Raw genomic sequence first — 13,208 nt, forward strand, 5'->3', positions numbered from 1 at the left:
TAGCCATGCCTACCATTATAGGGCTTTAGCGTCCCCAACAGATGGATGACGTCAGCGGTAGACTGGGTTCATCGATTTTACTATTCAGCCCATTGAGGGGGAATTATTCAGAACGAGGAAAACGCGACGAAGAAAGCCGCAAAATGTCTTTGTTTCAGTCTCTCTACTCCAATATTTTCACAGGATATTCTTTTTATCCAAGTATTTTTCCCCAATAGCTATATAAATGGCTTGAGAAGGACCAGTCAGCCCGTCGAGGGGGAACTATTCACAACGAGGAAAATGTGACGAAGAGAGCGGCAAAATGTCATTGTTTCTGTCTCTTTACTTCAATATTTTTACAGGATATTCTTTTTATCCAAGTATTTTCCCCAATTGCTAAATAAATGGCATGGTCATGACAAATAACAGTCTTGTGCTGAATGGAATATGAAATAATAAAAATGCATTTATTCAGGACGACATGGCAAAATTACTCCATAATGGTCAAAACTGTCGACTTCACCTTTACTGTCGCACCTCCCGAACGATATTTTATGACACCTAAATCGGACATATGTCATTTCCCTTCTCCGGCTTCGGACAATGTAAACAAACCAGAAGGCGTGACAGCTAGCCGACATGCTAACCCAAACCGAGTGATGTTTCAAAGTCTTCAAAGTGGAAAATCACACATAAGTATCCTGGATTATTTGACATGACGACCCGGTTGTCGATTGTCTTCGCGGATCAGCAAACCGCCCGGCGGAGAGCAATTTACAGTTCGTTCCCCGGAGGAGGGTGGCTGGAGTTGTTGTGCAGCTAACGTGCTGCTGCTAATGAGCATTAGGAGAGCTTTTTATATGCCTATCACTGATCAAACGTAAGTAGTCCTTCATTTAAAGGAAGTTTGTAGTGTTTACTTTGTAATCGTTGTATTCGTATTTGACAAAATACAAAACAAGATGTTTACTCACTTCCTCGTAAGTCCAATGGTCCCACAGTAAATATCCACGGTGAACGGGAACCTTTTGAAACTCCAAAAAGGCGCATATGCCTCTCCCTCAAACAGAATGATTTTTCTGCAGCCGTTTGGCTGGCGTGATGCGAAAAATAAACGCATTAATCCGCAAAATCAGCTGAATCCTTTGTCCTCATACACAACAGTACACTGTAGCGTGAAGAGGACGTCTTCTCCCGTACACGTCACAGCGCCCTCCTCCTCAATGCAAGACTGAAGCCGGAAGTCACTCATTTTCATGGCGCGGGATTCAAAAAACTAAATAAAAATAGCGATCGCTTCCACACACATCCAAGCGGCCCATATCATTCAGGGGCATAAAATACTGCGTGTATTATGAAATTAACATGCTTTTTCGTGTCACATGCACTTTAAATTTAAGACTTTTAAAGACCTAATTAAGACCATTTTTTTCAAAACTTAATACCCATTTCACAGCTATATCAACAAAGAAAAACAAAATCTGTGAATTTGTGTTAATTTCTTGAAAGTGGAAATGTGGAATGTGTGCAAAATGCAGCGTGTTGAATAGACTACTCATGAGACACCACCACAGCGCAGACACAGACCACAGGCCAAGTAGAGGCGTTCTTGTTAGCATTAGCATTTAGCATGGCGAGCATCAACTTAAACACTTCTGCTTTCATGGTTGCTGTGGACCCAAACAATGTGCGGAGATCCACTCTCGCAAATCCTCTAGCAATCATAGCTGGTGCATGGAGGCTGAAACAATAGATGCTAGTATTGTTTACTCAACCACGCTTCATTGGATTTACGTTTCCCCATCTCTCTAATATGAAATGTATTGTATGTATTTATCTATTTAGGCTACGTTATTTAATCAAAATGACAAATGACACTTTTGAAGAGAAATGAGACACAGAGAAGTTAAATACATCATAAATTTTAAGACCCAGATATGAAAATTCAATACTTTTTAAGGTATTATTTCCAAATTCATAAATTCACTGCTTTTAAAGACCCCACGGGAACCCTGTTGCAAGTGAAATAAAATGCACAAAGTGCTAAGATATGACAAACGTTTGATCAAACACGTCTGATGGTTCTTCACCTTCCACTGCTCTTTTGAAGAAAACCTTACAACTCCCACACGTGAGCACACCATAGTGGCACCCTGAAGCCTCATCAGAGCACACCAAGCAGATCTTCTGAGTGCCACTCTTTGTCTGGGTTGTCGACGGCGCCGTTGTCCCTTCCTGTCGGGATGTCGAGCTGCTGGAAAATTAACAGATCGAGAGAGAGGTGAGGGACAGTTGTCTAAAATCTATTTACATTGAGGCATTAAAATATGGCGGAAAACACTCAGGTGACTTGAAGTTCCGCTATGAGACCCCCAATTTGGCCAACTTGTCCGATATGCATGTGTGATACATCATTGGAAAGTTTAAAATCTCAATTTTCTGGGTAAAGACCAATTTTAAACAGGAGGTCATTTAAAAAAAAAAAAAAAATTAAACAGCAAAACCCTATCTGGAGGTGAGAGCACGCGAGAGCAGATTTACAGACACCATGACTTTAACGAGATATTATCGTGTACTTAACTTGTTTCGATCCAAAAACTCCATGCGGCATGTATCAAGACACAGCGGTGAATGGCCACAGCTGGATTTTTTAGGGACTTTATGGGTGAAACATGGTAATATAACAAGGGTCGCAATGCAGACATCAAGGAGTGGTCGAGATTTTCATATATTTACCCTTTAAAATTGTTTTTTAAATTTTTTCCCCCAATTTTTCTTTGTTTGGATTGATTATTTATCATCCAAAATATCGTAGAAAATGCAACAGTAACAAAAAAAAAAAAAAAAAAACAATAGTTATGAGGTAGATATTCGTGACTTTTTTACAGGCGCCATTTTTTTCTTTGTGACAATTTGTTTAAAAGTTTTAAATATGCGAGTGAATAATTATTTAAAGTCGTTTTAAAAACAGTGATTCTAAGCTAAAAATGACAGACATTTTGAATAAATATAATTAATTACCTTCATTTTATGGCTGGGTTGAAACAAAAGCGGTTGCGCGACGTCTGTAAATGGGGATTTTCAGGGTAAAACTGACTAATTATAGTTCGGGGGCTTAATGCACCATGAATCTGCTATGGCAGCATATAGACATATTGTTCTATCAAACACAACAGTTGTTTTGTCTTAAAATACAGCAGTTTCTTTTAAAGAGGAGTGCAAGAGCAGAAACTGCTTTTTCAGTCTTGTCTGTGTTTTCCGCCATACACATTTGAATATAAAATGTTTGTACGCTCCTAGCCTGCTGAGATGCAGTTCCTGAAAACTACCACGAGAGGTCACTTAGCTTCTGAAAATGTCTGCGAGGTCAACACCCCCTTTCCAATCCATTGGCTTCATTGACAATTAAGACCATCTTAAACTTTTGCTCAACCGTGTTTGAGTGGATGTGTCTTAGCTCTGCTAGCATGTTGAAAATGCGGGTATTTGACTAGACTTGCTCCGTGCATGAAGCACACGCTTCGGCCACGTTTGCATGGTTACACAACGCAAGGGCGCACGCATGATGAATAGGGGCCAGACCGCAGCAGCGGGTGGGCGTAGCAGCACGGGAAAACCTGAGGAACAACAGGGCCTCAAAGTCCAAGAATTCAGCAGCCTGCAGAGGACTAAAAAAAGGGCTCTCATGGAGCTGCTCTGGCTTCACAAGTGAGGACGGTAGAGTTTCATTTGAATTGAAATATAACTAGTGTAGTAATCTTGCTTCGATTCAGCTCAACAATTCAACAGATATGACACAACACAAAAATACATCCAATTTTTTCAGTCAATGGCCCATGGAACCAAACATCCCTTCCGAAACATGGAGGTGTGACATTTATCCTCCTTTCGGGGCCATTTTAATTAATCGGTCTTTAAGTTGCATTATTTAGTGGTTTAACTCAGAGACGTAAACATGCATTGGGGTGAAGGGTCATGCAGCAAACATGCCGCCGAGTCGCTGCATGGGAGTTTTACAAAAAGATCAGTGCCCAAACAGAAGACGTGTTGACATGCAAGGTGGAGCTAATAATGAGTCTACTGTGAAGATGATGATGATGTCAATGGGCGTGGAGGGCTAACGACGCCTCCATTCATTGGCCCATGGAGTGGTGCCATTTGGCCAGCTTCCCTGTAAAGGTTTTAAGCCGCTCATTCTAATCCAATTACTCTCACGCATCTTAAAACTGAGGTAAATTAGAGTTAGAACAATTGGGAAAGTAAGGAAAACGAAAAGTATAACTAAAAAGTGCTCGACAGTACTGAAATAGATCAAAACATAGTAATAGTAATATAATATAAAAATAATAATAATTAGTTCGAATATTATGATTTAAACAGTTTGGGCATCATGATTTCAATCTTTAATTCAATGGGTGGCTATTTCTGGTGTCTACGCTATGGAATCCTGGAGGAAGCATAATGAGTATATAATTAAGGACGATTACAACAGCTCAGTAAAAAAAAGTACTGTATTTTTCGGACTTTAAGTCACACGTGAGTGTAAATCACACCAGCTAAAAAAGGGGCAATGAAGAGGAATAAAACATCCATAAATCGCACTGGAGTAGGCATGTGCCGGTATGAGATTCTGACGGTATGATAACCTTCAGCCAAAATTTCACGGTTTCACTGAATTGCAATTAAAGCTCTAAAATGTGTTACTTTGCGATATCTGGGTTGAGAAAAAAACAAAATACTTTTTTTCCATTTAACAGGATTTTTATTTTTCAAAACATATTAGAAAATTGGAATTATAAAAAAATAATACTCTAAATAAAAAAATAAATGCATTCCTCTAGGTGAGCCTAAACCCAGAGCCACAGCTCAAAATTATTACCATCAGAACAATAATACTTGAATTACTTTCCATAAAAAGCATGCGTGTATGACTCGTATAATGTTTACATTATACACACACTCTCTTTCTCAACACCGACAGTTGCCAGAGAGAAAAAAAAAAACAGATTTTACCACCACTAAATACACTAAATGCGCTGGAGTTAACTCTCGGAGCTGGTGGGAAACGTTCATGACAGTGTTTACTAATTTTTAATTTTGTATAAATGCGAAATCATATCAGAAGTATTCCCCCCTCGGCAGCCACCATCCACAAACATGTTTTACATGTCGGTTGGCACTCCTTCTCTAAGCCGCGGCCGTCTAACTTTTCTGTTGCTGAAGTGGTCCCCTACAAGCGATTTTGTTTTCTTCGATGGGGGAAAAAGTTCAGGAGTTTCACCTCTTCCAGCCATTGTGTACCACAGCTGATTCAATGACACTGAGCAACAACCAATGGGGGCAGCTGCAATCGGGGGATTTCTCCCTGCATTTTTGGGACATTTTTGACGGAAAATTTTTGCGGTTTATAAACAGTGTCGTTTTCATACCACGTTATACCTTGAAGCCGGTAATCGGCACATGTCTACACTGGAGTATAAGTCTTATTTTGGGGGAAATTCATTTGATTAAATCCAACACCAATAACAGACATGTCATCTTGACAGAAAATATAAAGTAAAAATATAATAGAGAACAACAGGCTTAATAAGCGTACAGTATGCTAACGTTAAAATGTTGCTCAATTACCATTTTCGGTTGCATAAGTGACTACTTGCAGCTTGTATTCTGCAGAATATGATTTTCTTTTTGGTGCCATTTTGTTCAGCCCTTCTCAGTTGTTTTTATAAGTTACCGCCAATATTGAAACACAGGCCTTTAGAGCCCTCTTGTGGTTTAGTGTGAAAATAACATGTGAAATCATAATATGTTTATAATTTCACAAAATTTGTTTGTTAGGGGCCACTGTGTTCCTAGTAAAAATAGTAAAAAATGTTAGTCTGGAGCCCTAAAGGTCATCTGGCATTTTGCATCTTTTTTTTTTTTTTTTGACATTAAGCTAGGTTTGGTTGGTTGTTGGTTGGTCAACTTCCTCGACCTGCATTTGAAACTTCCATTGAAATGTATTTCTTTATTTTCAATATTCTTCTGCTGCTTCTAATCATTTGTTTTTTTTCTCCTTGTCCAATCAAAATTCAGTTCTTTTGTGTTGCCATGTATAGATAATCTGTCCCGCGCATTCATTTTCAGGATTGCTGGCTGATGACATATACAATAGCCGTCAATGAAATTGTTGTTTCTTCTGAATTTTTCATTGAGATTTTAAATTGAATCATGCCGACTAACGCTGAGGGAAAAAGTTGACTGTCCTGTATGTCGACCACAAAAACAAGTCAACCCAAAATTTCTGCCCCACGGCTCCGCCTCTGTCCATATGCTCCACAGGCATTTCTTGCAGAGGCACACAGTGTTGAAATGTGGGCAAGTGGGGAAGAATGCCCAAAATGGCAAAGAATGCCGGAACTATTTAAGACTAAAACAGAGCGGAAAACGCCCCCAAAGTACTATGAAGTAGCATAAAAGAGGAGCTTGTGTACCATAGCAGAACTTCACTTAAAAAGAAAACACCTACATGCAACTTTCTCAAATGCACAAGATATGCTAACTTATTACATTTGCTAAATTGGAACATACCACATGAAATATTTTATGCTTCTGCTAACTGCTTGTATGAATATTTTACATACCGTGAGACAAACAAGTTGCAATACTAAGCTAACGCCTAGCCTAATTCTAATGAGTTTACAGGGGTAGATATTTGTCGTTCTCTTCACGCATGCACATACATAAAGTGTTGTCGAGTCTTAAGGTGATTTAAAACAATTTCCGTCCCTTGATTGCTTCACAGCTGATATCTTGCCCGAGATTCTCAAGGCCGGTGCACAGCCGCTAACTGAACACTCAAGAAATGTCCACAAATAATTTGGATGACAAGTGCAGGGCCACTTAGTGTAGGCCGATGTCCACAATGCATGGCTCGCCACTGGCATTTAACTTCGGCTGGGAGTGTTACTCAACAGCTTGAAAAACAAGCACTTGGCCTCTCTTAACTTTTCGCTATCTGCCCAAGTTCTGCTTGTTGTGATGTTTGCTGCAACTATCTCACACTTTCTGAAATATTGTTTACATTTCAAGATGCCGACAACACTATCTCAAGCGACAGTTCTTATCTTGAAAAATTTCAGGTCATTCAAAAGTCAAAGTACAATTTAGGGATGCACTTCCACTTTTAACTTCCGAGCCGATCTCGATACGTGAATAAGGATATCTACCTGAATATACGAATAATATTTTGATTAGGGCTGCAGCTATCGATTATTTTAGTAGTCGATTAATCCAATAACTAGTTAGTTTGAATAATCGAGTAATCGGAACATAAAAAAATGTCAATACCTGAGCTAAGCTTCAAATGGTATAAAAAATAAAGATCTAAGGACAACAAAAGAACAATTGGCTAACTTGCATAGCAAAAAATGCTAACTTTTTTTTTTTTTTTTACAATGCTCTTAAACAAATCGTTCAAACACATATTCTCACCAAAAAAAAAAAAAAAAAAAAAAAACTGACTGACTAAATATACCTATAAATTGAATTACGAATGCATTAAAACAAATATTAACTCAAACAAAAACTGAGCTTATATTGGTCTTATGATGGCGCGGCTGGATTCAGCCATGTTAAAGGAGTTATGTCATAGTCACTGTTGCCACTAGAAGGTAGTGTATCCACCCAATCAATAAAAATAAATGCAAACACTTTCAAAACAAACCATGAGAACGCCACTTTAATTAAACGAATACTCGAAGCAGCAAAATGTAATTCGAAATTTTTTTCTAATCGAATTACTCAAGTTAATTGATTAATCGATCCAGCACTAATTCTGATACCAGAGTTTATTTATTTAGCGTAATGCAATTTCAAATATTAATGTATTAAAAGCCTAACAGTCGAAATTCAAGGCTTTTTCTAAGAAACTTTACCAAAGACAGTAAATGTAAGACATTTAAGACTATTTAAGACACTGCTGGAACAATGTTTGTTGAGAATAACATACAGGTAAACTAGTTCGTGCTTGTATAGGCCTTTGGGATTTTTTTTTTGATGCTTGAGGCCTATATAAATAAACTTCACTTGACCTGACTTATGGCTCTGTTTCTGAAACCTTATGTTGAAATAAGTGTGGTCAGTCAAAAGGAAGTTGCTGCCTCCCCTCCTGAGTTAACTATCGGTCATGGTGCATACACCAGTGCACTGTCAGAGAGAGAACAGACTTCGGAAGTTAATCGCTTGCATTTGTATTTGTGATCAATCAGCATGGCTTTCAGTGAGACAGGCTAGGTTTGACATACACTTATGGCCCAGTGACCTGCTTAACAATTCGTAATCCCCTTTGCCCAGAGTGTCACATGGATCTTCTTTCTGCTCTGTTGCTAGCTAAACCAATGTTTTTGTAGCTTCACGAAACCAGGAATTCTCCTAATGCTACAGACCATTTTGCATATCCGTTTATATCACATTCCTCAAGTTCTCTTACTGTAAACTGATGAGATATGCTTCACTGTGAGGTTCAACAGGTTGATCTCAGGCATACATGTCAACACCAACCTCCTGAATGTAACTGAAGATGTAAAGGTCATCTGAAAGGGGAAACAGACCACTGGTGCCAACATAGGCGTATGGTGCAAAAGAATTACTGTGGTTCCAGTTTTGGAATACAGTATGGTTCAATTCAGATGAAACTATAGGTTTTGTTACATAGACTTTACCTTGGAGATAAGCCCACGAATAAGAACAATGGACTCCAAGTATATGCATGAACTTAAATTCAGTTCATGAGTCGAAGAGGGCAGGTTCAACAGGCACCCAATTCTTACCGATGGTATTTTGTATTTTTTTTTGTTGCTTTTTTTTATTGAGCATGAATCAAACCCTGTATGAGCTCTTCCATGCAACGGAATTTGTTGGCTTGCAACATTTTGAGTGCTGTTATTGTAGATTCCACGGCAAAAGCAGATTACAGCTCAACTTTCATATTAGGACCGTCTGGAGTCATGACATGTGTTTACGCATAAATTGTGCATGTATGACCTACTCATAAATAGCAGCTGAAGGCCATGTGATTGAAAGAGAGGGACTATGAAAGGACTGATTCACCGTGGAGAAATCTGATATCTATTTTCTAGAAAGCAGTTAACTTCTCCACCGACTAGGCATGTCCCGGTATGTTCTGACTAGGGGTGTAACGGTACACAAAAATCTCGGTTCGGTACGTATCTCCGTTTTGAGGTCATGGTTCGGTTCATTTTCGGTACAGTAAGAAAACAAAATGCAAAATATAAATGTGCTAATTGTTTATTACACACCTTTGTGCTTTCAACAATAGGAACATTGGCCTATACAAAGCTAGAAATCTGCTCAAAAAGTAGCGGGTAATTAAAGATATTCCAACAACAATTTGCCTTTCAGACCCCGTGTATTGGTCAGCTTTCTTTCTGAAAAAAAGAAGAAAAAAAGCCCTGTGCTAAAGAGAAAAGCAATCCCAATGACAAAGATTTTAACATGTATTTTACAAATGCAATGCCTCAATGAATCTTTTTTGTTATGAACAGTTTTCAAAAGCTTTATTGGTGGATCTGTGTATTATTCTTATTATTTAATTACAGGTGTTTTAGCTCATTTCAATTTATTTTATTTAAATGGGCTATTGTTTATTTTATTATGTGTTTATATTTTACAAATGTGATGTAGTATTCATTTATATTGTATATGTTATGTTGTATAACTTTAGTTCCTATGTGAATATTAGTTCCTACTTATTTTGTTGTGGTAAAAGGGTTTTGTATTGAACACGGGGCCGTGTTGGTTATTATTATAGCTGAGAAGACAGCAGTAAATCATCAAAGACAAGTCAACAGTGCTCGATCTACCACTCAAGAGATCTGATGGACTCAAAAAGTGGGTTACAATTGCATATTAGTTTGAAAATCAACTGGATCCACCGTATTTTTACACAAGTGACTTCCGGGAAAAAGTTCGGGAGTTTTACCTCCTCCAGCCATCGTGTAGCACAGCTGACAATGAGCAACAACCGGTGGGGGAGGGTTGAGCCTTACAGTTGCAAGTGAGGGATTTCTTCATGCATTTTTGGGACATAAAAAAATCGGAAAAGTTCTGCGGTTATGAAAGCTTGACGTTTTCATGACACATGTCTACCACAGACCTGAAATGAGATACGAAATGTGACATTGTTGCAACAGCAAGACATACGCTGTATCTTCATATAGCAATTTGCATTGTTTTTTTCTTTTTGAATTAACTTGTGTCCTCATCTGATGGCTTTTTATTGATGTCATGGAATTTGCTATATGCTATTCTGACTTCATAACCGAGTAGTTTCCGATATAAATCACATACAGGCAAAATGAAAATGTGCATCATTAATTTTTTTGTATTTGTTTCCATTAAAAAAAACTTTTATTTTTCTTATAGCGTTCATGGAGTCTGAAACTACTAAAAAACAAACTTGTTCCTCTCCTAGCCAATATACACTCCACCAGAAAGTTCCGAATAAGGCCTGAAAGACAGATTCTTGCTGAATATAGTGTGATTTAGTTGATATTGTCTAGTTTAAAAACGAAAGCTTTTTCAAATTACTCTTAAAATAGCCCATCTTAATGCCATGTTTAACCTCAACAGTGGACTTCACAAAGGCTAACTTGAGGGGTGACAAATAGCTGAATTTAGGATGGTCCTTGTCACTACTTTGATTCTAACTAGAGTATAGCATTCCCCACTTCTCATGCAAAGTTGAGCAGCATAGAGACAGCAGGATGTGCTCCCTGTCGGAGCTAAGAGCCACCAAAATAGAAATAGGAACTGTTTTGCACGCTCTGTGTTACCCTCACATGCAGAACAGCACGGCTTCTATTTCGGAGTAGAGAGACAATATTTGTTCAAGCAGAGACTGGGTCATGAGACATAAATACTGTATAATCAGGAAATAGTGTCCAAACTACATCTTGGGGGTAATTTTTAAGCTCGCTGTCTGTTTTTTGTGGTCCGCTGTACGCATTAAAACAAATATTTAACACGAACTACAACCCTAACTTTCATAGGCTGGATTTATTACCTTCAAGCGCGTTAATGCCTGAATGACATGCAAGCTTTGTATGGACATTTGTTTGAAATAGAATGAGCAAACTGAAAAGCATCTTATCACTCATTTATTTCTGTCTCTGCGGGGGTGGAGGAGCAATTTTGATACCCTTTCGATATAACACTAAAAAATAAGGGTGGAGTTCAGCCACATCCAGTTATGACACAACTGTAAGTTTTAAGCAGTTATGGGAATTTGGAAGTACAAAAACCAAAAACCATTATCTTCCATTGTTGCCCAGTTGCATAACTGGTTTTTTTTTTTTTTTAAATAAATCATGACCAAGCTCTACCCACCTCTAATTGCAATGGCTATTGTTTAGTGATAAAACAGATGGCAGCATGACAGCCGAAACTGAAGAACAATACTACAGCAATCAAAGCAGGACAATTTGGTAAAAGGTTAAGTTAGGAGGTGTGTTTATTAGGAATGTACCAATTATGTTTCTTGCACCCAATTATCTTGCAGTTTTTTTCCTTATCTAACATTTTAAATCATTAACTTCTTGAAAATGGGACTTCAAGCATGGCTTTATCAACATTGGAGGGATTTACAACCAAAGCCGCATTAAAAAATAGCAAACATTTGAATTTTTATAAGTGTCCATCTATACCAGGGGTGTCTAAACTTTTTGCAAAGGGGGCCAGATTTGGTGTGGAAAAAATGTGGGGGGCCGACCTTGGCTGACGTCTTTTACGTAGAACAATATATTCAAGCAAATTTTAGCAAGCCATTTTCTGTGGCAAGGCAAGGCAAATTTATTTATATAGCAAAATTCAACACAAGAATATAACAAATTGTGTCACAATTGCTGTATTTTTTTAAATTAATAATTTCAACAATCTCGCAACTAGCCTTTGTGACGTTCTCTTTTACTCTCGGGCTCATGCGAAATACTGCTGCAGTGAAATTAAACTAGATTTAAGTTGCTTCAATTTCTCGCTGCGTACCATTCCTGTAATCTTGTCGTACATGTCAGCGTGTCTTGTTTGGTAATATCGCTTCACATTGAACTCTTTAAAAACAGCGACTGTCTCTTTGCAAATGAGGCAGACACAGTTGTTGCCTATTTTAGTGAAGAAATAGTCCAATTTCCACCTATCCTTGAAGCGTCGGTCGTCGCAGTCAACTTTCTTTTTTTTGTTGATAGTCGCCATTTTAGAAAATTGTAAGTAAGGGGTCACATGGGGTAATGTTGCTTAGAGTGCTGCTGCCTTTTAGTTGGTAAATGAGGAGCAGCATTTAGTGTGTAAGCTACTTCATATGCTGGTAGCAGTACAGCTGACCAATTTATTAAGTCTGTGTGCGGGCCAGACGTTACTAATTTTATGACAGAGGCTGGGGGCCGGATGAAACTTGACCACGGGCCGCATTTGGCCCCCGGGCCAGACTTTGGACATGTCTGATCTATACCCTCATTAATCTAATAGCATCTGAAGGATCTACAGTATATATGTCTCTGAATACATGTTTATCAATCACACGACAGTACTTTTTGAAAGGGATGTCCCCAAGCCGATCATGGCATTTTCAGACGATCGCAATCGAGTAAAAAAGACCGAGTTTTTAAAATGTATTTACATATTTTTAAGTAATCACTCTTGCCTGCCACTGACGGCAATGACGGCATCCAATCCATTTTGACAGGGAGTGCTGGCAGCCTGGAATGGACGTCTATCGCCGTCAATAAAATATGAACACCCAATGCCAGCTTTCCCAGAGTTCCTTATGAGCTTTGTTGGTATCAGATCCACAAAATCATTTGACTGACTTGACTCGGATGCAAAAATATGATCGTGACACCCCTACTTTTCGCACATTAGAAACTGTGAATTAAAGTTCACAATATAAAACAAAAACAAGCAAACAAATTAAATAACTCCAACATACAAATAGATGGACACGCATACATCAGTCATATCATATCCTCAGTAAAATACCTTCTCTCACATGTAGATTAAGGGTGTAACGGTACATGTATTTGTATTGAACCGTTTCGGTACATGGTGCCCGGTTCGGAACGGAGGCGTACCGAACGAGTTTCTGACGTAATGTAACCCTTACTTTTCGAGGCTGTGGATCAATCGGGTTACAGTTTGTGTAGATTATATCTACTCCGTCTTCTCTACTA

General features: G+C 38.4%; 1 protein-coding gene across 2 annotated transcripts in view; it reads right to left on the minus strand.

Moving 5' to 3' along the window:
* Nucleotides 1–13,208, minus strand: part of nr3c1 (nuclear receptor subfamily 3, group C, member 1 (glucocorticoid receptor)) — a 50,963-nt gene that overhangs the window by 16,959 nt on the left and 20,796 nt on the right. Inside the window, exon 3 of one of the 2 annotated variants that reach the window (XM_057850078.1) lies at nucleotides 2,073–2,233. In XM_057850078.1, the coding sequence (XP_057706061.1) occupies nucleotides 2,073–2,233 (161 nt within the window). Of the gene's footprint in view, nucleotides 1–2,072; nucleotides 2,237–13,208 lie in introns of both variants that reach the window. The other variant, XM_057850077.1, reaches the window with a different exon arrangement.

The sequence above is a fragment of the Corythoichthys intestinalis genome, chromosome 11, assembly GCF_030265065.1.
Source record: "Corythoichthys intestinalis isolate RoL2023-P3 chromosome 11, ASM3026506v1, whole genome shotgun sequence".
NCBI classification, from domain to species: Eukaryota; Metazoa; Chordata; class Actinopteri; order Syngnathiformes; family Syngnathidae; genus Corythoichthys; species Corythoichthys intestinalis.